Raw genomic sequence first — 19523 nt, forward strand, 5'->3', positions numbered from 1 at the left:
TTTAAAGCCCCAGAAGAAGAAGCGGCAGCGGCAGAGTGACATAACGAACACATCCCACAACATTGTGGAGGTAAACATGGCGACCATCGGACCTCTAGCAAGGATTGCCAGACTGGGCTCCAGCATCTGCAGGAACCATCGTTTATCTTTTAACAGAAGCACACAGAGACGAGGAATAGCTTCTTGTGTCGACCGTAAGTCCCAGACAAGTAAAACTGTGAGCATTAGTTTAACGTCATATGACAGCTGAGTGTTATTGTGGAAGAAAGCCTGAATGGCACTGAACTTTGTTAGCTACCAGACCGGTGTTGGTGTTTATTATTGACTGTGAATAAAACACAATAAAGTAAAATCACACATCCCATTCAGGGCTTCATTGTTACAGTTACCGGTACCTAGCTGTCATTGGTTAGTTTTGCACCGCCCCACTCAGGTCTTGTCAGGGAATTTGCTAGTTTCCAATGCTTTCTTATTGCTGCATCCTATGCTGCTTGAAGATATCCACGACAGTTAGAGTGTAAAATACATATGTTACCTTTATCATGTAATAAAAAAAGCCCACACATAATACTCCCGTATCTGTGCATGATGGAATATTTTCCGTTCCATATTGATCACCATGGTATATATATGCTCTCTGCTCTTTGTTGACAGCTTCTCATGGACTCACAGATGAACAGAAGGAATTTCAAAAAATGGCCTTTGACTTTGCGGCCAATGAAATGGCTCCACACATGTCAGAGTGGGACCAAAAGGTATGTTTGAGAAAGCCATACAGTCTATTAATCAGCTGATGTCAAGGCATAACACTTGACCATCCCACAGGAAACTCTTGGTGAAATGTCCCTTAATGAGCACCTGTAAACTATCTGGTTTACATATGGAGACAATCCTAACATTGAGCTCTCATTACTGTCTTTCTGGAATTTTTCGCCTGTTAAAAGTTACTTCAGCTCATACCTAACTGTGGATAACCTGCATGTCTCAGCAGCTTTTCTTTTACTGCCAAAAATATAGTTTAATCCGATGCAAACACATGATGTAACAGATAATTATTTTTCCAATGTGCACAGTTATAATTTAACATAAACATTTATGGGTATTATTTTTTTTTCCCCCCAGGAAATCTTTCCAGTAGAGACGATGCGAAAGGCAGCCCAGTTGGGGTTTGGTGGGATCTACGTCCAGCCGGAAGTCGGAGGATCGGGTCTCTCTCGGCTGGACACATCGATCATCTTTGAGGCCTTGTCCACAGGATGTGTCAGCACTACAGCTTACATCAGCATCCACAAGTAAAACCCCCCCCTTATGTCATACATTACTTGGACCCTGTAATTAAGAAAACGTTGAATTATTTGTGTGTGTATAATGTAAGGAGGACAAAGGTTGACTTGAGGCTGGTTGTGTTAGGTCCAAATAACTACATTTACTGACTCAATAGAACGTTTTGTAACTTAAAGGACATTTTTGTTTGGCAAATTATCAGAACTGAGAATCATTACATAATCTCAAAACAAATCAATCAGACTTTTTTCCAAGATTAAGTTCATGTATTTGCCTCCCAATTCAATCCAAGCTGTTTTCTTTGCAGCATGTGTGCCTGGATGATAGACACTTTTGGCAATAATGAGCAGAGGGAGAGGTTCTGTCCTGATCTCTGTTTGATGGACAAGTTTGCTTCGTATTGTCTCACTGAACCAGGTCAGTCCATTGTATATTATGTAAAAAAACAAAGTATAACATAGTTTTTTAGAAATGTGTCAGTCATCATCACAATAAACCTGTGATCTTTGACTTCAGGCAGCGGCAGTGATGCTGCTTCACTTCTGACCACTGCTCAGCTGAAAGGGGATCATTACATCGTCAATGGTTCGAAGGTAATTCCACAGCTGCCTATTCCCTATCTGGTGTTTAGGCCTTCATAATGGTTACATGTTTTGTCTAAAAAAAAAAGCAGTAAAAACATAGAAACATGTCTTTGACTTTCAGGCCTTCATCAGTGGTGGGGGAGACACAGATGTCTATATTGTGATGTGCAGAACAGGAGGTAAAGGACCTAAAGGCATCTCTTGTCTAGTGGTAGAGAAAGGAACCCCAGGCCTCAGTTTTGGCAAAAAGGAAAAAAAGGTAAAGTCCTTTGATTGCTGACTTTAATGATTTTGCTCTGGAGTGTTTGCTGGTAGCCACTAGAGGGCAGGAGTCAGTCACAGTAACCGTTCTACTCTCTGCTCTCAGGTGGGTTGGAACTCCCAGCCGACCCGGGCGGTGATATTTGAGGACTGTGCCGTTCCAGTGATCAATCGGCTGGGTGAGGAAGGACAAGGATTCAACATGGCCATGAGAGGCCTGAATGGAGGAAGAATTAATATTGGTGAGGAGGAGAACACTATCAAAGTACAGTAGTTACCAGTGTGTAGTGATGCCCAAATATGTAATGTATACCCATAGCTAGATAAAATGACAGTAATTATCTTGATATTTGAAATGCAAAGGTCCAAAAACAAATATTCTGCATAAGGTTTAAAAAAAAAGTGGAGATTCTTGGTGGTTGGCTTTAATTCAAGATTATTACACTTTTCCAAGAGGAAATAACACCGTATTCCTTAAAAAGAAAATCATTAGTCAAACGGAAGCAAACTCTAAAAACATTTTTTTTCTGTTATCTTAACATGACCATCAGCAGCTTCTTAATCTACAGTTTCTATATAAACTCTTCCAACAGCCTCCTGTTCTCTTGGGGCGGCACATGCCTCGGTTCAGCTCGCGAGGGATCATCTGTTAGTACGCAAGCAGTTTGGAGAGACACTCTCCAACAACCAGGTTAGAAGATCCCTCATCCACAGTATTAGGTCACATTTCCTGCCAGTGATAACACGTTTTTTCTTGATTTGCTACTGTGTTTGTTCATTTGGGCAGTATCTTCAATTCAAACTGGCAGAAATGGCCACCAAGCTGGTTGCGTCCCGCCTCATGGTGCGTGAAGCTGCCACAGCGCTGCAGGAGAACCGGTCTGATGCCGTTTCTCTCTGCTCTATGGCCAAACTCTTCGCCACAGACGAGTGCTTTAATGTAAGTAACACTCAGTAATACAAGAGGAATTGTTCAATAAAAAACTCATTTTTTAACCTTTTTTTTTTTTTAATTCATTTCACAGATCTGCAACGATGCTCTCCAAATGCACGGTGGGTACGGTTACCTGAAAGACTACGCAGTGCAGCAGTTTGTCCGAGACATCAGAGTGCATCAGATTCTCGAGGGTGAGCCTTTTTAGGAGTCGCCTTAGCCTGGTTTTTCATGTGTATCAGATTATAATCTCACAGATTTCCTCTTATTTAAGATAGTTGATGTGCTTGTTTTCTTTGTGTGACTCATACCCTTTGTTTTTTTTCTCCTAAAGGCACAAACGAAGTGATGAGGATGATCATTTCCCGTAATCTGCTGACGGAATCATGATAAACCTTTTCCCCTGGATATGTGTGATTTGAACAGTGACCATATTGTTATGGTCTTTCTTCCTGTTACTGTGTGACTGGTTTCCTAAAGTGTAAAAGGTCATTTAAGGACGTGTGGTAAGCCAGTCAGTAAGGCATAGGTTTTTCTAGTATGATATTAGTTATTATCTTAAAATGTTTAGCTACTCTGTTGCAGCAAGGCTCAAGGGATGACCATTTAACAATGTACACATATTTCCAATAACAGCTGTCATTCAAAGAGGACAAATCCCAATGACATTGGCAATCCCTAGCTTACTTTACATGTAGTGCCACCTGCAGGTCAACATTTCCTCAGGTCCAACACTTCCTCTAAAAGCAATAAATAAATTACAGGCTATAATTTTAAAGAAATGCTTATACAGCATATACAAAATGCTGAATAATGGCATATTACACTAACATACAAACCTTAGCATTCAACTCAAAAGCTGAAGTTATGTACAATTTAAAAAGACAAAGCATATTTTATTTAAGTACAGACCGCATCTAATGAACAATAAAAATGTTTGACAGAAAGAACACCAAGTATGTGCAGCCATGCTAGCTCTGCAGTGATACTGATGTTTTGCAGGTTTGTGGTTTACCCCGTTCACCATCTTAGCTTAGCCTGTTAGCATGCTAACATGTGTTACTTATAGGAATCCCACACGAACTGCAAGTATTTGGTCATAGAAAAAAGTAAAAACTTGACCTGATGGTGGTGCTGGGTGAAAATGTAAGGGATCACCAGTTTTTTCAGACCTGAATGGAGCATGAAATACTTTACCAAAAGGTTCAACCTGATGGCAGTGCTAGAGAAATCATTGGATCACCAAATTAAGTTGCATTGATCCTGTTCGGGTCATGTATAAAATATCCTGTCAATCCCTTTAATAGTTGGTGGATTGATATTGGCATCACCGTGCTGGTAGCTACATCACATGATTACAGACACCACCTCTAGTAGATGTAATGTTCTAAGAATAGTTTAAAAAATGGTTTCGTTTAGATTTTTAACCGAAATATTTCTGCAAAGTTGCTAGTGTGAATATATTGTGATCTTGTTTTTCTTTAATTAAAAAAAAAACGACTACAGATTCACACAATTTGTGACAAGATGTTTTGATTTTTTTCCTATTTTTAAAAGGATTTATTACTAACATCAGTGATAAAACGGTGTGTTTTTTCCACTGTATATCACAGATGTATATTACTTGCAGTCTCAGCATATCTGTGCCTGAAGTGGCCTTTTAGATCTCCTTTATAGTCAAGGTTACTGAATTGTTACCCATCCATGACGTTTGAAATGCCACAGTGGGTTGGGTATTATGGGTTATGTATTGATGTCACATTTCAAATGATGTCTGCTGATTACACTCCAAATAAAATAATCTCAGTTTACAGAAAAAGGAATCAGCCTTTTTATTGGCACACTTAACTAGGTATTATGTACATGTCCTGTCATTAAATGTGATTTATTTTGCATGAGTACAAATATATTTATAGGTAAAGTGATAAAGATGAGTCATGCTAAAATCAAACACTCCAGAACACTTTATTGAAGAAAAATGACCAACAATCAAAACTGCAGTAAAAGTGCTACATGTAACCCTCAGCATAGCTTAGTGCCACATCTTTTTTCAGAGCTACATTATACTCACAAGAAAACAAACAAGACCAACAGCCAGAAGTTGTCATTATCTCACTGACTGGTGGCCTTGTGTGTTTACAGTAATTATATCAAGTTAAAACAAGCACCTTTGAACAGAATAGTAAGAAACCATCAACTTCAACATGTTGTACTTACTATGTTGGTAACATTCCAACTACCATAACAGGCAAATAAAAAAAAAATGTCCTCCCAGCAGACATTGTCATTGAACCATACTGATATTGCAGTAGGTTCAATAAAACAAAACTTACAGTACGTGAACACATAACACGTACATGTGGTTCAAAGAAAGCAAGAATGATACATTTGAAATACCTGAATTGTGATTTTGACATAGTGCCTTTAGCCTGAGAGAAAGGGACTGAAAATGCATCTTTACACAGCTGTAGAAATGAAATCATACACTTGTATGGCTACAGTTATTACACAAATTTGGCCAGCATATATTTAGCAAGAACTGCAAAACTCAAAGCAAACTGCCAAATGAACTGAAACATGGTTAGTATCCATAAACTCTAGTAAGTCAACAACTCTCCTGAAAACATTGGCCTTTTATGTTCACTGCCTACAAATCCTAATGCTACTGGGTATCATTAAAGATCTCTTAATAAGAGTAAATAAAAAATATATTTCTTACAAAAAGAAATGAACAACCAAAGGGACCTGCGGGACGTTTTCTTCTCTCACATCCTTATAAGTCTTCACAGAGAAAGTACTTTTGAGTTTCAAGGCATACTTTCTCTCCCCCCTAACCCCTGTCCTCCGGCCGGCCTACACCAGCGACCCGGCCTGGCTCTGCGCGGGCACCATGATGGCTACAGAGCCCAGGTGTGTCAGAGTGGAGCAGCTCATTTGTGGGGACACAGCGAGGGGAGGGGGCACCTGAGGCTGAGCCCCCTCAGTCCTGTTGGCGACCGCAGGGCTCCTCAGAAGCTGCGCAGGGTCCCCATTTGTGCAGCGGGGTCTCTTATGTTTGCGTGGGGTTCCTCCGCTGTTGTACCCCGGGAGACCCTGCAGTGTGTTGGCTTCTCCAGGTCGCAGCTGGTAGGCGTGGAGAACTGAGCCGGTGTCTGATGTGGACGCCGGGGAGTATGGGTAGTTGTAGTTAGGATGGCGGGGGTCTCGGGGTCGAGGACTGGTGGCTATGGAGGACAGCGTGCCGTTCTTGGATATGATGTCAGAGCCGGTGTTACTCTTCGCCCATGATACTCTCTTTGGTGCCTGAGCATCCTCCCTGAAACAGGAAGAAAGAAGAGAGGAACGCAGAGAAAGCAAAAACTCATAATTATTAGAATTACTAATGTCAAAAATGACAGGCAGGAAATAGGGCAACACACATTCAGCTTCACTGTTTTCTGAGTACTGGCAAAACTGTGTGTATTGCGAAAATATGGATGACCTATATTTTCTGAGACAGCATTTATTGCATTGTGTGAAATTTTACTTTTAATAATATTAAAGTAACAAAATATACATTTAATTGTAAATGCATTGATATCAAAATGAGCTATTAGACGCAAAGTACTTATTAGGAGGCTTTAGTGTAATAATATTATAAACCTATATAGTGTAAAAATTATTAACATGGTATTTTATGTTTAGCTGGTCATGGTGGAGCAACTTATAAAAGCACTTTTTGTACATTAAATCTTATTTGATGATATATGACTATAGCTTCCAGATTAGAATAGTCGTGTAAAATATTTGATCAAATCCTTTTGAAACACAGTGCAATAGAAATTCAAGTAGCATTGAATCCAGAATAAAGTATTGCATTGCATTTATCTACATAAACTCAATGTCATAATTATTAAATGCAGAGGCATAGACTGTTGCTTTTGGAAAAATGCAAGGAAAAGGAAGTGCTCGCCCTACTTAATTATTTAGTGGTTAAATTAATAAAAAGATTGAATATGAGTACAGCCTCTTCCTTCCTTATTGCATGTAAAAAATATACACTTTCTGTATGTGGAATGTATAAAGGGGTTGTTGTAATGGATAGCTTCAGCTTGTACATGTGAACCACTACATGCTGTATTAAATGTCTCACTTGATCTCGTTGGCCATCTCCTCCTCAGTGTCCTTTCTCCTTTTCAGTATGAATATGAGGAAGAGCACCATGGCCACCAGTCCCACTATGGACCCCAGTGTAGCAGCTGCAATCATTCCTGCATTGGAAGCTGAGAAACAGATGACAGATCAGTATTCAGACACACAGTGCCTGGTGTGTGATGTGGTAGGCATACTGTGTTCTGTACGTACAGGTGATAACCTCCAGGTTAATGGAGCAGCTGTCGGAGCCCGCCGTGTTGATGGCTCTGCAGATGTATTTCCCTGACATGCTTTTAGTGAGGTTGCTCAGCCTGAGGGTGCCATGTCTCTCATCTGCAAAGATGGGTTAAATACATGTAGCGATCATATATTTATGTGATCCGTGCAAGTAGGCTTGGTACAACTAGAATACTATACAGGTCGACATGAAATTGTTATACCACAGTATCACACACTAGGGAACTACAATTATAGAATAACAAACACAACTTTACTGCAAGAACGAACTGTATAGGGAGATGTCCTTATTAAAATCTATCGTAGATCATGTACATAAGGGACATAAACCTTCCATCATTGACCATAAATACAAGGATAAGGTGATATAAATGTGGCTGTGAACTGTGATTTACAATGCATGAAATACATACACTGATTCCAGATTCACTTATTGAAAAAGTGTTATATTTTCCTCTTCATTTACGACCGAACTATGTATTGTTCAACACAGAGATATTCTGACAATGTGTGATACCCTCTCTGTGCAACAACATATCATGGTGGCGTTGAATTATTATTTACTGATTCCATTCACAACGCAACATTTAATCCACTATTGGCCCACTTCCAGTCCCTACAGCATATGGTTTATTTATGTTGTATCCATCAGCAGAGAGCTCTGCAGAGGCTAATGCAGTGTTGCTACATAATGAGGTTTTTTTTCAGCAGATTTTTAGTTTTAGTAAGTTCTCACACTGAGGTTATCACACAGCTGTAAGCGTGTGTGTATCCCTCTCAGTGCTTTCATAACTGGGTATTTCCTTTCAACACAATCTGTTCTTCTTCACACATCTGGCTTAAAGCGCCGTGTTGTAGCAAACATGGACTGTAAGAAAATAAACACGCTTTATGAGGGACTTATCACATGAAATCCTCTGAAATCCAATCTTATACGTCACATTCTTTCTCTGATGCTTTTTTGCTTTCGTGTGGAACGTGAGGAAATGACAGTGGGTGTTAGTCCTAAAGTGTTGTTCCGGTGGGTGTTTTATAAGTGTTCCGGTGCGCCTGTTAATCCCCACAGAGAGAAAGCAATGCAACACAGGGACTCATCCAAATCATCCCGGCTGAACGTCAAGGTTCCGCATTATGCCAGCAAGCAGCATTTTAATGTGAGAGAAACCAGAAAATCTTTAATTTTCAGTCATCGTCATCAATCTAAACAGCTGCCTTCCTCCCAAAGTTTGGGTGTCCTGAATGAGCTTTGTGTTATGTTTGCACCATCTGCCACTGCACCACCAGGAGGTGAATGCAGGCAGGTGCACACAAACCACTGCCAACAGTAGAAGCACAGAAAATCCCTCCCCAAGTGTAACTGAATGAAAAAGACAGACATTTTGTACGATCATTTGCTGCTGCTTGTAAGTAGTTTGCTGAATTGTGAGTTGTGAAATCACAAAACATAGTTTTATCGGTAACTTTATTAAATGTGATATGCACTTATCCCTCTCTGATTATTGAATCCGCTGGCTTGGAAACCAGCTGCGGAGAACCAGACCCAATTGTGACAGATAAGCAGAACACCAGCTGACCTGGAGTTTGGATCGAGTTCAAGTCTGCAGCGGGATCACATCCCAGCGGCAGATCTGAGAGGTGCTGCCTCATATCAAGACAGGGGCATTACTCATATTGCACAGCCGTCACTGCAAGGTCACCGGGACGCATTTGTCAAAGCCCCGACACATGACAAGTGATTAATGTATAATGAGGCTCATCATACAGTACAGCCGGCCACTACACATGACAAGCTGCAGAGGATTAGTTCACAATTGATGTGAGAGACCATACACAAAAATCTAAATAAATCATAAAGCTAATGCACAACCAATTATTGTAATTTACTCTCTGCTATTTATTAAGCTAGCTGCATATTTACTGTACAAACATGACATGATATTCTCAACTCAGTTCACCCTCAGCAAGAAATTATCCTATTTTTCAAAATGCCATACCACTCCTTGAAATTTATATTTTCTCTCACAGATCATCTTATTATTTTCCTCCTACTTTGGACTCAGGGATATGTTCACAACATATTGTAAATAATCTCAATGAATGCAACAGGATGACAGCTAAATATTAAACATCATACTGTACACACTGCAAAGATTTAAAGAACAAATTCAACCCTTATTTTACAAATAAGTAAATAGAAATACAAACTGGGTTGATTTGTTTTACTTTAAAGCTTCTCCTACAGCTTAAGGGCTGGGATTTGAGGAGAGACATGTTGACACGGTTTGCAGGTGAGGAGTTGGGATGGGAGCTCGGGAAATAAATGGAAAATGTATGAGTGATAACCCTTACCAATGAACCCAAGGACAAATATGGGCTGGGGACAGGCTCTCCATTCTGTTTTTTGTGTGTTTTTTAGTTTTTTTGCAGAAAGAAAGATGGCAGAAAGAGAGAGTGAGCAATGAGAGGTCGGGAGGGAATGGTACAAACTGATGGGGAGGGGACGGGACTGCAGTCCCAAATCCAACTTATGCCTTTTAGAGGGATGGATCAAGTAATGACATGGGGCTTGTTAGATTAGGCACCAAGGTTAACAGGAAATGAGGAGGATCAGCAGAGAGAGAAAACACAGACAGAGAGAGAGAGAAAGAGATTGCTGTAAGAGATAAGCAGTGATAGCAGAGTTCAAGAGTCATGGAGAGAGCATACATCAGCCCAGATACAAAGATGGGTTTCTGTGTTGATGTAAGAGGGTGCGGACACACATGTGATGCCGGCACGCTGATCTACAAAACCATTAGTCTATGCACAATCGGACAGAGTAGTTTTTCATTTTTCCAGTCTGAGGACCTTTGTTCTATAAAGAGATGAGGGCTGACGATCAAAACAGTTAAGTCAATACTCAATCAATCAGCCTAAGTCAGAAACAGATGGTGCTCTTTCTGTAGCATCATCGGGAAACACATCCACAAATGCATTTTTCATTCTTGCATGGACAGAGCTGCGAGAGGAATATGTTCCTCTCGCATCTGTTAAGAGGATTCATGCTGCATGTTATAGTGCGATTGAAAGATCTTAGTTACATCTTTAGCACCTACGCGTTATCCTGCAATCTGCACCTGGACTTATGATGCTGTATGTGACCTGCTGCATGCAAGGTGTTAGGGGCAGCAGGAGGGAGATTCAGATTTGTTTGTTTTTTTTGCATCTGTGTGACACAAGCACATAAACAGTATATTTATTTATACACAATGTATTCCCTCCAAAATAACAGGTACTGTACAGGTATTTTTTTACAAGTCTAAATATGACGTGATAAGCGAGTGTAAGATTTGTCTCAGTTGTGTGAAAGCTTTTCTTTAACCAAAAAATAGATGGTAAAAATGTGTATCTTCATACTTTTTCTTGATAGACATCAAATATTTTATCATTGCTTAATGCTCAACTCTAGCATTTTCCAAATAAAATCTAAATGAAATATTAGCTTAAATGAACTGTGTTCCTGTTCCTGTGTACTTCAACTAAATATAACCCCAAATCCTTCACCGAAAATAAAAGGTAGCCTCTCCTTTTTACTCGTTTAGCTTAATTGCTGTTAAAGTCTGGTAATATTGCGATTGAGGTGAGACATGTTTGTGTTTCTATCATAGAACCCATAAGAAAGTTGTTGAATTACCTTTTTCAAAGCTGCATTCGGCAACAAAATAAAACTATCTGTCAAAAGATTCTACATGAGGTACAGTACAGTTTGTAAATGTGTTTTCTTTAAAATGAACTGACAGTTAAAGAATAGTCATTAAAATCCTTGTTATGTGCTGAGAGAATACTCACTCTGCATGGGGGAGAAAAACACCTCAGACGTGGGTGCAGCTTTGGTCCATTTGTACTGAGGGACAGGTTTTCCCTGACTGGACTGACAGCTCAGAGTCACGTTGCCCTTCATCACTGGGTTCCCCGTCAGGGTGCACAGCGGGGGGGAAGGAGGGACTGCAGACAGACACACAGATGTAGTGCAAGAGGTTAACACTACATTACACTTGTTAGACGCTTTTATCCAAAGCGACTTACAGTGGGGCAAAAAAGTATTTAGTCAGCCACCAGTTGTGCAAGTTCTCCCACTTAAAAAGATGAGAGAGGCCTGTCATGTTCATCCTAGGTATACCTCAACTATGAGAGACAGAATGAGAAAAAAAAAATCCAGAAAATCACATTGTCTGATTTTTAAAGACTTTATTTGCAAATTATGGTGGAAAATAAGTATTTGGTCAATAACAAAAGTTCATCTCAATACTTTGTATATACCCTTTGTTGGCAATGACAGAGGTCAAACGTTTTCTGTAAGTCTTCACAAGGTTTTCACACACTGTTGCTGGTATTTTAGCCCATTCCTCCATGCAGATCTCCTCTAGAGCAGTGATGTTTTGGGGCTGTCGCTGGGCAACACAGACTTTCAACTCCCTCCAAAGATTTTCTATGGGGTTGAGATTTGGAGACTGGCTAGGTCACTACAGGACCTTGAAATGCTTCTTACGAAGCCACTCCTTCGTTGCCCGGGCGGTGTGTTTGGGATCATTGTCATGCTGAAAGACCCAGCCACGTTTCATCTTCAATGCCCTTGCTGATGAAAGGAGGTTGTCACTCAAAATCTCACGATACATGGCCCCATTCATTCTTTCCTTTACACGGATCAGTCGTCCTGGTCCCTTTGCAGAAAAACAGCCCCAAAGCATGATGTTTCCACCCCCATGTTTCACAGTAGGACGTAAAGCTAACATTACTTTTATTGGAAACAAATACAGCATTCCTTTCTCCCTCCAAAACAGCTCTAGTTGAGGTTTTTTAGGCCAAAAAGTTCTATTTTGGTTTCATCTACCATTATGACATGTCTCGCCAAAACCTCTCTGGATTCATTTACAATGCGCTCTCTAAAGCAACACTCACGAGCGGGCCTGGACATGTACTGGCTTAAGCAGGGGGACACGTCTGGCACTCGCAGGATTCTAGTCCCATGGCGGGCCGGTAGTGTCGTTACTGATGGTAGCCTTTGTCAGCTGTTGGTCCCAGCTCTCTGCCAGGTCATTGACTAGGTCCCTCCCGTGTGGTTCTGGGATTTTGCTGCAAAACGTTCTTCGTGATCAGCTTTGACGCCGCACCGGGGTGAGATCTTGCGTGGAGCCCCAGATCGAGGGAGATTATCAGTGGCCTTGTAATGTCTTCCCATTTTCCCTAATAATTCCCCACAGTGACCTTTCTTGCACACCAAAAAGCTTGCTTCCCTATTTTTTTTTCGGGCAGATTCAGTTCTTCCGCAGCTGGTGGNCAGTGGTCTTGTATGTCTTCCATTTTCTAATAATTGCTCCCACAGTTGATTTCTTCACACCAAGCTGCTTACCTATTGCAGATTCAGTCTTCCCAGCCTGGTGCAGGTCTACAATTTTGTTTCTGGTGTCCTTTGAAAGCTCGTTGGTCTTGGCCATAGTGGAGTTTGGAGTGTGACTGTTTGAGGTTGTGGACAGGTGTCTTTTATACTGATAACGAGTTCAAACAGGTGCCATTAATTAATAACAGTTAACGAGTGGAGGACAGAGGAGGCTCTTAAAGAAGAAGTTACAGGTCTGTGAGAGCCAGAAATCTTGTTTGTTTGTAGGTGGCCAAATACTTATTTTCCACCATAATTTGCAAATAAATTCTTTAAAAATCAGACAATGTGATTTTCAGGATTTTTTTTTCTCATTTTGTCTCTCATAGTTGAGGTATACCTAGGATGAAAATTACAGGCCTCTCTCATCTTTTTAAGTGGGAGAACTTGCACAATTGGTGGCTGACTAAATACTTTTTTGCCCCACTGTACATACTCAATACTGTGGGTAATCCCCATGAGCAATTTGGGGTGAAGTGTCTTGCCCAGGGACACAACGACATGCTGACTGCAGTGGGATTTGAACCTGTGACCCCCTGATCCCAACACCAAGGCTCTATCCACTGCGCCACACGCCTCCTCAAGCTAGGAATACGGTAACAATGACCTTATATTGAACTTGTACGTTAGGCTTTAATCCACAGCCAACAAAGTGGAGATTTCACAGGGAGTAGCCTTATTGCATACATTAAGTAAATGTTTTAATCCCTGTTGTTTCAATCTGCTGCTGGAGGATGACATCATGACCTCAGAGGCAAGTTGCAGATGATTTCCATTTGGACAGTGCTGTCACATAAATATAGGACTTATTAGACACCGGTCAGATCTGAAATCCTTCAAAACGTGTTCAGCATTTGATTTCCAAATCCGAGGAAATGTGTGAGCTGTGTGGCAGAGCGATTAAATCTAACCTTTGATATTCTCCTTTGATGCTGCGGTTCATTACCTTTGACATTAAGGCGCACCTTTCCCAAAATGACAGCACTTCCAGGGATGATGACAGTGCAGGCGTAGGACCCGGAGTCAGTCTCCTGGGTGTTGTTGATGTAGATGGAGAGGTTGGCGGAGGGCATGTGCGCACTGAAGCCCACTCTCTTGGTGAACTCGTTCTGACCGTGCCCTATCTCGCCTGAGCTAAAGGTTATCACCTTAACCGGAAGAAAAACAAAGCAACACTGAAGCATAGCACTATTGCACTGTTATTAATAATCGTTGTACATTCTTAGAATACATTTCTGAGTCTGCTACTTTTTCCTGAAATACAATCCTTTTTTGAAAATGAGTTACTATGGTCACTTTTATTTCTGGTCATCGGGGTGGAAACTTTACAATGTATTAGCTCTGGCCATATATATATATATATTATAAAGTATATATATATATGTGCAGATTAACTATATAACACAAATCAATGTCCTTCATAAATATAATCCTGACATGTACAGATGGTTGGTGTCACATTTTATGCAGATTTTCTGTTAGAGATAATCTTGCAGGCACCGGACACTGTTTAGATTATATTAATCATGCAAAGATTGTGCACAGTCACATACACACAGAGGACGTGCAGCTATGAGCAGTTTGAAATGCGGTTTGTGCCATATATAGGAGGTGCAGCAAAAAAGTAGAGATAAAATGTCATTAGTGGCATCCTTTCGTAATAACGGCCATCTTTCCTTCCACTTCACATCCGCAGTGGTGTTGGCAATAATCCTAATCTCTATAATCTCTATAGATCATATTACTGGATGGATTTCCCAACATATAATGTAAATGCCATGCAGTACAAAACAGGCAATTTTCCTCTTACATAATATTCTGAGGTCACAGAAGCCAAGTACTGACAATGCCAGACATTCATTTTGTATTTGTATAATAATAACATCAACAAAAAACGTAATTACGTTTGACGTCTTCATGTTTTATCTGAACTGTTAATATTTCAAAAATAAATGTATAGGAAACAGAACAAATCTGAAATTTCACAAATTGGAAAATCTGGAACCAGAGAGCTAATGCAATTTGCTGGAAAAAAGAAAGAAATGAAATATCTACAGATTGCTGGAATATTTCAAACGCAACATTTTGGTTTGTATATATATATCAATTGAGTAGTAGTAGTAGTGAGCTAGTTGTAAGAGGAGGAGCATCGGCAATCAGACTGAATTTAATGTAATCCCTTTTTAAGAAGTTCTACTTTGTATACACAAAGAGAGGTCAGAGCACGGTCAACTATACGTCAGATCATTTCGGATTGCATTTTGACTTTCTCACCGGCTTTGATTCTTTCCCCTCTAAGAGCCACACGACAGAGTTTTTGTTGATGTCTGAGAGGGGGCTGTACCACGCCTCTAACATCACCATCTGGCCCCTGACCACCTCCAGGTCTCTTCTGGGGATCTCCACATCCTTGGTGTCACCTGGAACAACAACAAAGGAAACACTTTGTCACTTGTGACATTTAGCAGAGGCTCAGCAGATGATGTTGTTTTTATGATTTGGGGCAGCTAGCAAATCTGATATAGGTGTTAATATCTTAGTATTTTCATCCTGTTTCATGCTTCAATTCCATGAATAAAAAGGCTTCTTTGTGTTATGTGATATTTATAGTTTGTTTTATTTCATCCTTTTTGTTTCCTGTTTTTCATGCCTAGCGTTATTTGGATTATTAAATAATCTGATGATAATTTTCTCAGTGTAAAATCCCTGAAAATAGCAAGATAGAAAAGGCCTATAACAATTTCCCAAAGCCTGATTTGATGTTTTCAAACATCTGGTTTTGTCCGAAAAAGACATTAAGTTTGAAATGATATAAAACAGAGAAAGGCAACAAATTCTCACGGTTGAGAAATTAGAACGACAGGATGTTTTCGGTTATTTTGCTGGGAAAACAATTAATTCAATTAGTTATTTGATTTTTCACATTACAAATTGCATAATACATGTTGATAACCATGCAGATATTTATCACTTAGCCAGCTAACTTTGCTGCTGGGATTTAACAATTAAAAAACTGTGACCTCAGCAGATATAATCTTTTAGGCTCCTTTATAATCAGCAACAACCTCGGGTTCACTCAATCCCAAACTTGCTTTTACATCTTTGTGTGTGTGTGTTTTCCTTGTAGATTCTGTACATCAAGCTACCTGAACGAAGACAAGGCAAACCTATCCCATATGGAATCAGACAAAAGCAGAGTGAAGACATTTTCTTCAGAATGAAAAGGTAAATATCATATTATATGATTCTCCTCCTGATTCCCCAACACTGTTGCCAGCTGCATGTCCATGCATTAGAAGTTTAAGTTTCTTAACTGCATCCTTCTGAGAAGTTGAAATTCACTAATAAGGAGATACAGTACTTATTAGCAGGTTTCATATAGGCATCATTGCACATGTTGTACTGTATCTTATAATACTCCTATGATGACTTTATACAAAGTTCAACCACTAAAAATTACAATATTGCTTTTCCATAACACATTACCGGTCTGCATTAAACAGGGAATTTCCCATAAAAAAAACGAGTTATCAACAATGTTTCTCCAGACACAAGTTCAGCACAAGGCATCAATTTTCATTTTCTGAATCCATTTGAGGAAGGGGAATTCAAAATCTAAAGCCAAAATCCAAATGTAAAGTAAGAGCAGTTTAGGTGCATGGATTATCAGAATGATAACAAACATTATATGTGATTTAAAGAATCCTGTGCACAAAAGTACAACAAAACTAATAATACAACAATTGTTTTCAATAGATGGGCAAAAAGAGAGGGATGATGATGTCCAACTCACAGGGTGCCCAGTCACCCGAACCCGACAGCTGAAGCTGGATCACCTGATCCCAGCAGTCGGTGTCTACTAGTGTCTCCAGTTTGAAGCTTGGTTTAAAAAAAAGTCATAAGAAAAAAAGAAAATTCTTTCCAATAAAATCCTTCTATGGTAGAGAAAACCATGAAAAAAGTCCCTTGTGTGCTCCAATGATAGACAGAGTGGATGTTTGGATAGAGGGGAATACACCGAGAGAGGGAGAGTTGTGATCCATAAACAGGCAGCTGAAATCTCCACATCTGCTCCGCCAGACACGCCTTCCTTCTTTTCCTGACTGAAAGCGTGCAGAGGCAGCAGAACGAAGTGATTGGCTGTGCCGGTGGGGCAGACGAACAGATTAAGAGAAAAGTGCATGTGTGGGAGATATTAAGCCAGATAGATGAACATACACTTCTTTTTTGACTTAAAGAATTGCAGCACTGTTTTCTTATTCCTTCTTGGAACTAAATGACCCTGCAGCTGTGAGACTCCTGTCCCTTAGATTCTGAATCTCTAAATCTAAATCCTGCTGACTAATCCCCGTACAATCCCAGGCTCAATCCTCTCACCTCACGTGAGCAAAAAAGCTCAGCTGGACATGGATATGATCTAACACATGGTCACTACCCCCAACCACGGCTTCTGGTGATATCATCATCATCGTCATTGTAACAGCATTTACATTATCTGAATTACAATTAGCAAATCACTTTGCTTGATATTTAATCATTCGTGTCATGTGACGTCTGTGGGGTCGACATGTTGTGAGGCATCCAGCATTTGAGCCAGGAACATGTGTATGGCTCAAAAGTAACCAACAGTTACATTTACAAATCATACAGAAGATACAGAATGATAGACTTGAGTTCTATTAATATTAAAAGTTTATTGCAGTTAATCTTCCCGCAAAATATACTCCATCACAAGCGAAAGTGATGTTACAGTTAACTGTGCAATAACGACACGTTCACAGAGCCTAAAAACACCGTATTTGTAGTCTATTTCTGTTATATTGCACAAATCAAGGTGATGACAAACCAAGTAGGCTACCAAACATTTACATAGCACAACAGAAACAAGAAAACACCTTTTTGAATTGCGACAGTAAGTTGTTGGTCTCCGAAAATGTATGAATAAATATATAACTAATGACTGTTCACACAGAGTGCTCATGCTACTCTTAAAGGTGGGGTATGTAATTTTGGAGAAACCAGCTCGAGTGCGCTAGAATTTGAAAGTACACAACCGAAAAAAATCTGCCCCTTCCTTCAGACTTCCTTACAGAGCCCATCCTCCAACACACACAAACGCGCACATGACCAATGAGGGCACGAGATAAGTTTGTGCACGAGATGGAAGGCTGACAGGCAGGTAGGCCGCCCGGCTAAAGTGATTGGTCCGGTCGTGCTTTTTACAGCACCACAGCTTCCACAGAGGACATTTCTTTATGTATTTATTGTCAAAGCATTTAATATATTCATTGCTATCGGGATGTTAAGAGCATTCCATGGAATATAACAAAAAGTGTTTCTGAAATAAATTACATACCCCACCTTTAAGTCTTTAATAAATAGCAAATGTTTGCATATCAGTCTTTACTTACACCTTCTTATTTTACTATTATGCTAGAAGCTGTATATGTCATCAATAGCTACACATGCTAATACAGTATGACTTATTTCTGGATGGCGATGGACCGTCATTGATAATCATACAGTAGGATATCCACACAGAGAAGAATCCAGGCCATAGCTTTAATCAGCAACACATAATGTGTATTGTGCAACATACATGCGCAAATCTCTAATCATAAAGCATGTCTGCATATCCAGCATTACCTCATGTCAGTGTCGAGCAGTAAAGCCATCTATTGGACATGCGTGCAGTAGATTAATATCTTTATCATCAACATCGTTCCTACAGATGTCAACCTATGAGCCTGTTTTTGATCAGACTGTATAGCAGCCCCATCTCTTATTTTTCCCCCCATAAATCCTGTTGCTCTGATTTCATTTTCAGCAGCCATTGTGTTAGCTGTGACCGACATGTGTGCCCTGTAACAATATTGTAAGAACACTGAGAAAAAGGCTGTGTCTGAGTTAAAGCCAAAATCGAAATGAAATCTCTCTCCTGTATAATACCGTTAAGTGCGTTTACACGTAGATTAATATATATATATATGGTGGGCTGGAGACACAATCAGAAGGGATCAGGTTCTCTGTTGTTAGATGAGACTCCTTCATGTAAACGCAGCAATCGATGAAGACTAATTCTGAACGATATCCCATGATGAAGTAGGATAATGCCCTGTAGTCTCCGCACTCCAGACTATGCTTCTGCTTCTTAGAGCGGGTTTATCCTCAAAACTGTGCCATTGAATTGTTTATTAAATGAAGGAAAATCTTCCCTAATCCAAGGCTGTCTCCATCTGGGATGTGTGTGTGTGTTTGGCTGCAGAAACATACAGATAGAGGGGGTTCAAGATGAGGATATGGGTATGATGTCAATCTAAGTCCTAAAAGAAAAAAATGAAAAGCTGCCAATAAAGGGGATGAAATAATGATACTATGAAGTCTCAGTAAACTTTGTCCTAATTACATTTGGCTAAGGGCAATCGTTCAGCCTAGCCACGCTTTATATCTGCTAATTGGATTCTTCCCTTTAGAATAAACTGTGTTTTTTTGTTTTTGTTTTCTTACTCTGCAGGGCATTTTGACTGAGACATTGGCGGAGTCAACAGCAATTAAAAAGGCAGGGACGCCTGAATGCAAACCTGCAGATACTAATCAAAGAAGAGTCCGCCCCGTCATGCATGTCTGAGCAGGGGCACAATTAACAGATTAAATGTGACTATGTTGTGGGACC

The 19523-nt window shown here is 40.0% G+C and overlaps 2 protein-coding genes across 2 annotated transcripts in view; one reads left to right on the top strand and one right to left on the bottom strand.

Annotated features, from left to right (window-relative positions):
• The first annotated feature begins 7 nt into the window (after window positions 1-7).
• On the top strand, window positions 8-3968 carry acad8 (acyl-CoA dehydrogenase family, member 8). The gene is made up of 11 exons (XM_010770958.1): window positions 8-194; window positions 655-755; window positions 1123-1292; window positions 1592-1701; window positions 1801-1877; window positions 1990-2127; window positions 2236-2371; window positions 2723-2820; window positions 2917-3069; window positions 3155-3257; window positions 3398-3968. Exons 1-11 carry the CDS (start codon window positions 77-79, stop codon window positions 3451-3453), a joined length of 1260 nt encoding a protein of 419 aa, XP_010769260.1. The 5' UTR covers window positions 8-76; the 3' UTR covers window positions 3454-3968.
• Window positions 3969-4956: 988 nt separating this feature from the next.
• The window catches only part of esamb (endothelial cell adhesion molecule b), a 41255-nt gene continuing 26688 nt past the window's right edge, over window positions 4957-19523 (bottom strand). Inside the window, 7 exon segments of the mRNA XM_010770963.1 lie at window positions 4957-6379; window positions 7196-7325; window positions 7408-7530; window positions 11263-11418; window positions 13797-13998; window positions 15125-15272; window positions 15274-15301. Of these exon segments, the coding sequence (XP_010769265.1) occupies window positions 5917-6379; window positions 7196-7325; window positions 7408-7530; window positions 11263-11418; window positions 13797-13998; window positions 15125-15272; window positions 15274-15301 (1250 nt within the window). The 3' untranslated portion in view covers window positions 4957-5916.

Source organism: Notothenia coriiceps, unplaced genomic scaffold, assembly GCF_000735185.1.
Source record: "Notothenia coriiceps isolate Sejong01 unplaced genomic scaffold, NC01 NC01_scaffold00009460, whole genome shotgun sequence".
NCBI classification, from domain to species: Eukaryota; Metazoa; Chordata; class Actinopteri; order Perciformes; family Nototheniidae; genus Notothenia; species Notothenia coriiceps.

Excerpts from the sequence above, each read along its gene's own strand:
- acad8 (XM_010770958.1), top strand. The coding sequence starts at position 77 with ATGGCGACCATCGGACCTCTAGCAAGGATTGCCAGACTGGGCTCCAGC. Across the intron at positions 1,702-1,800 it reads GTATTGTCTCACTGAACCAG|GCAGCGGCAGTGATGCTGCT; the intron begins GTCAGTCCATTG and ends CTTTGACTTCAG. Across the intron at positions 2,128-2,235 it reads TTGGCAAAAAGGAAAAAAAG|GTGGGTTGGAACTCCCAGCC; the intron begins GTAAAGTCCTTT and ends CTCTGCTCTCAG.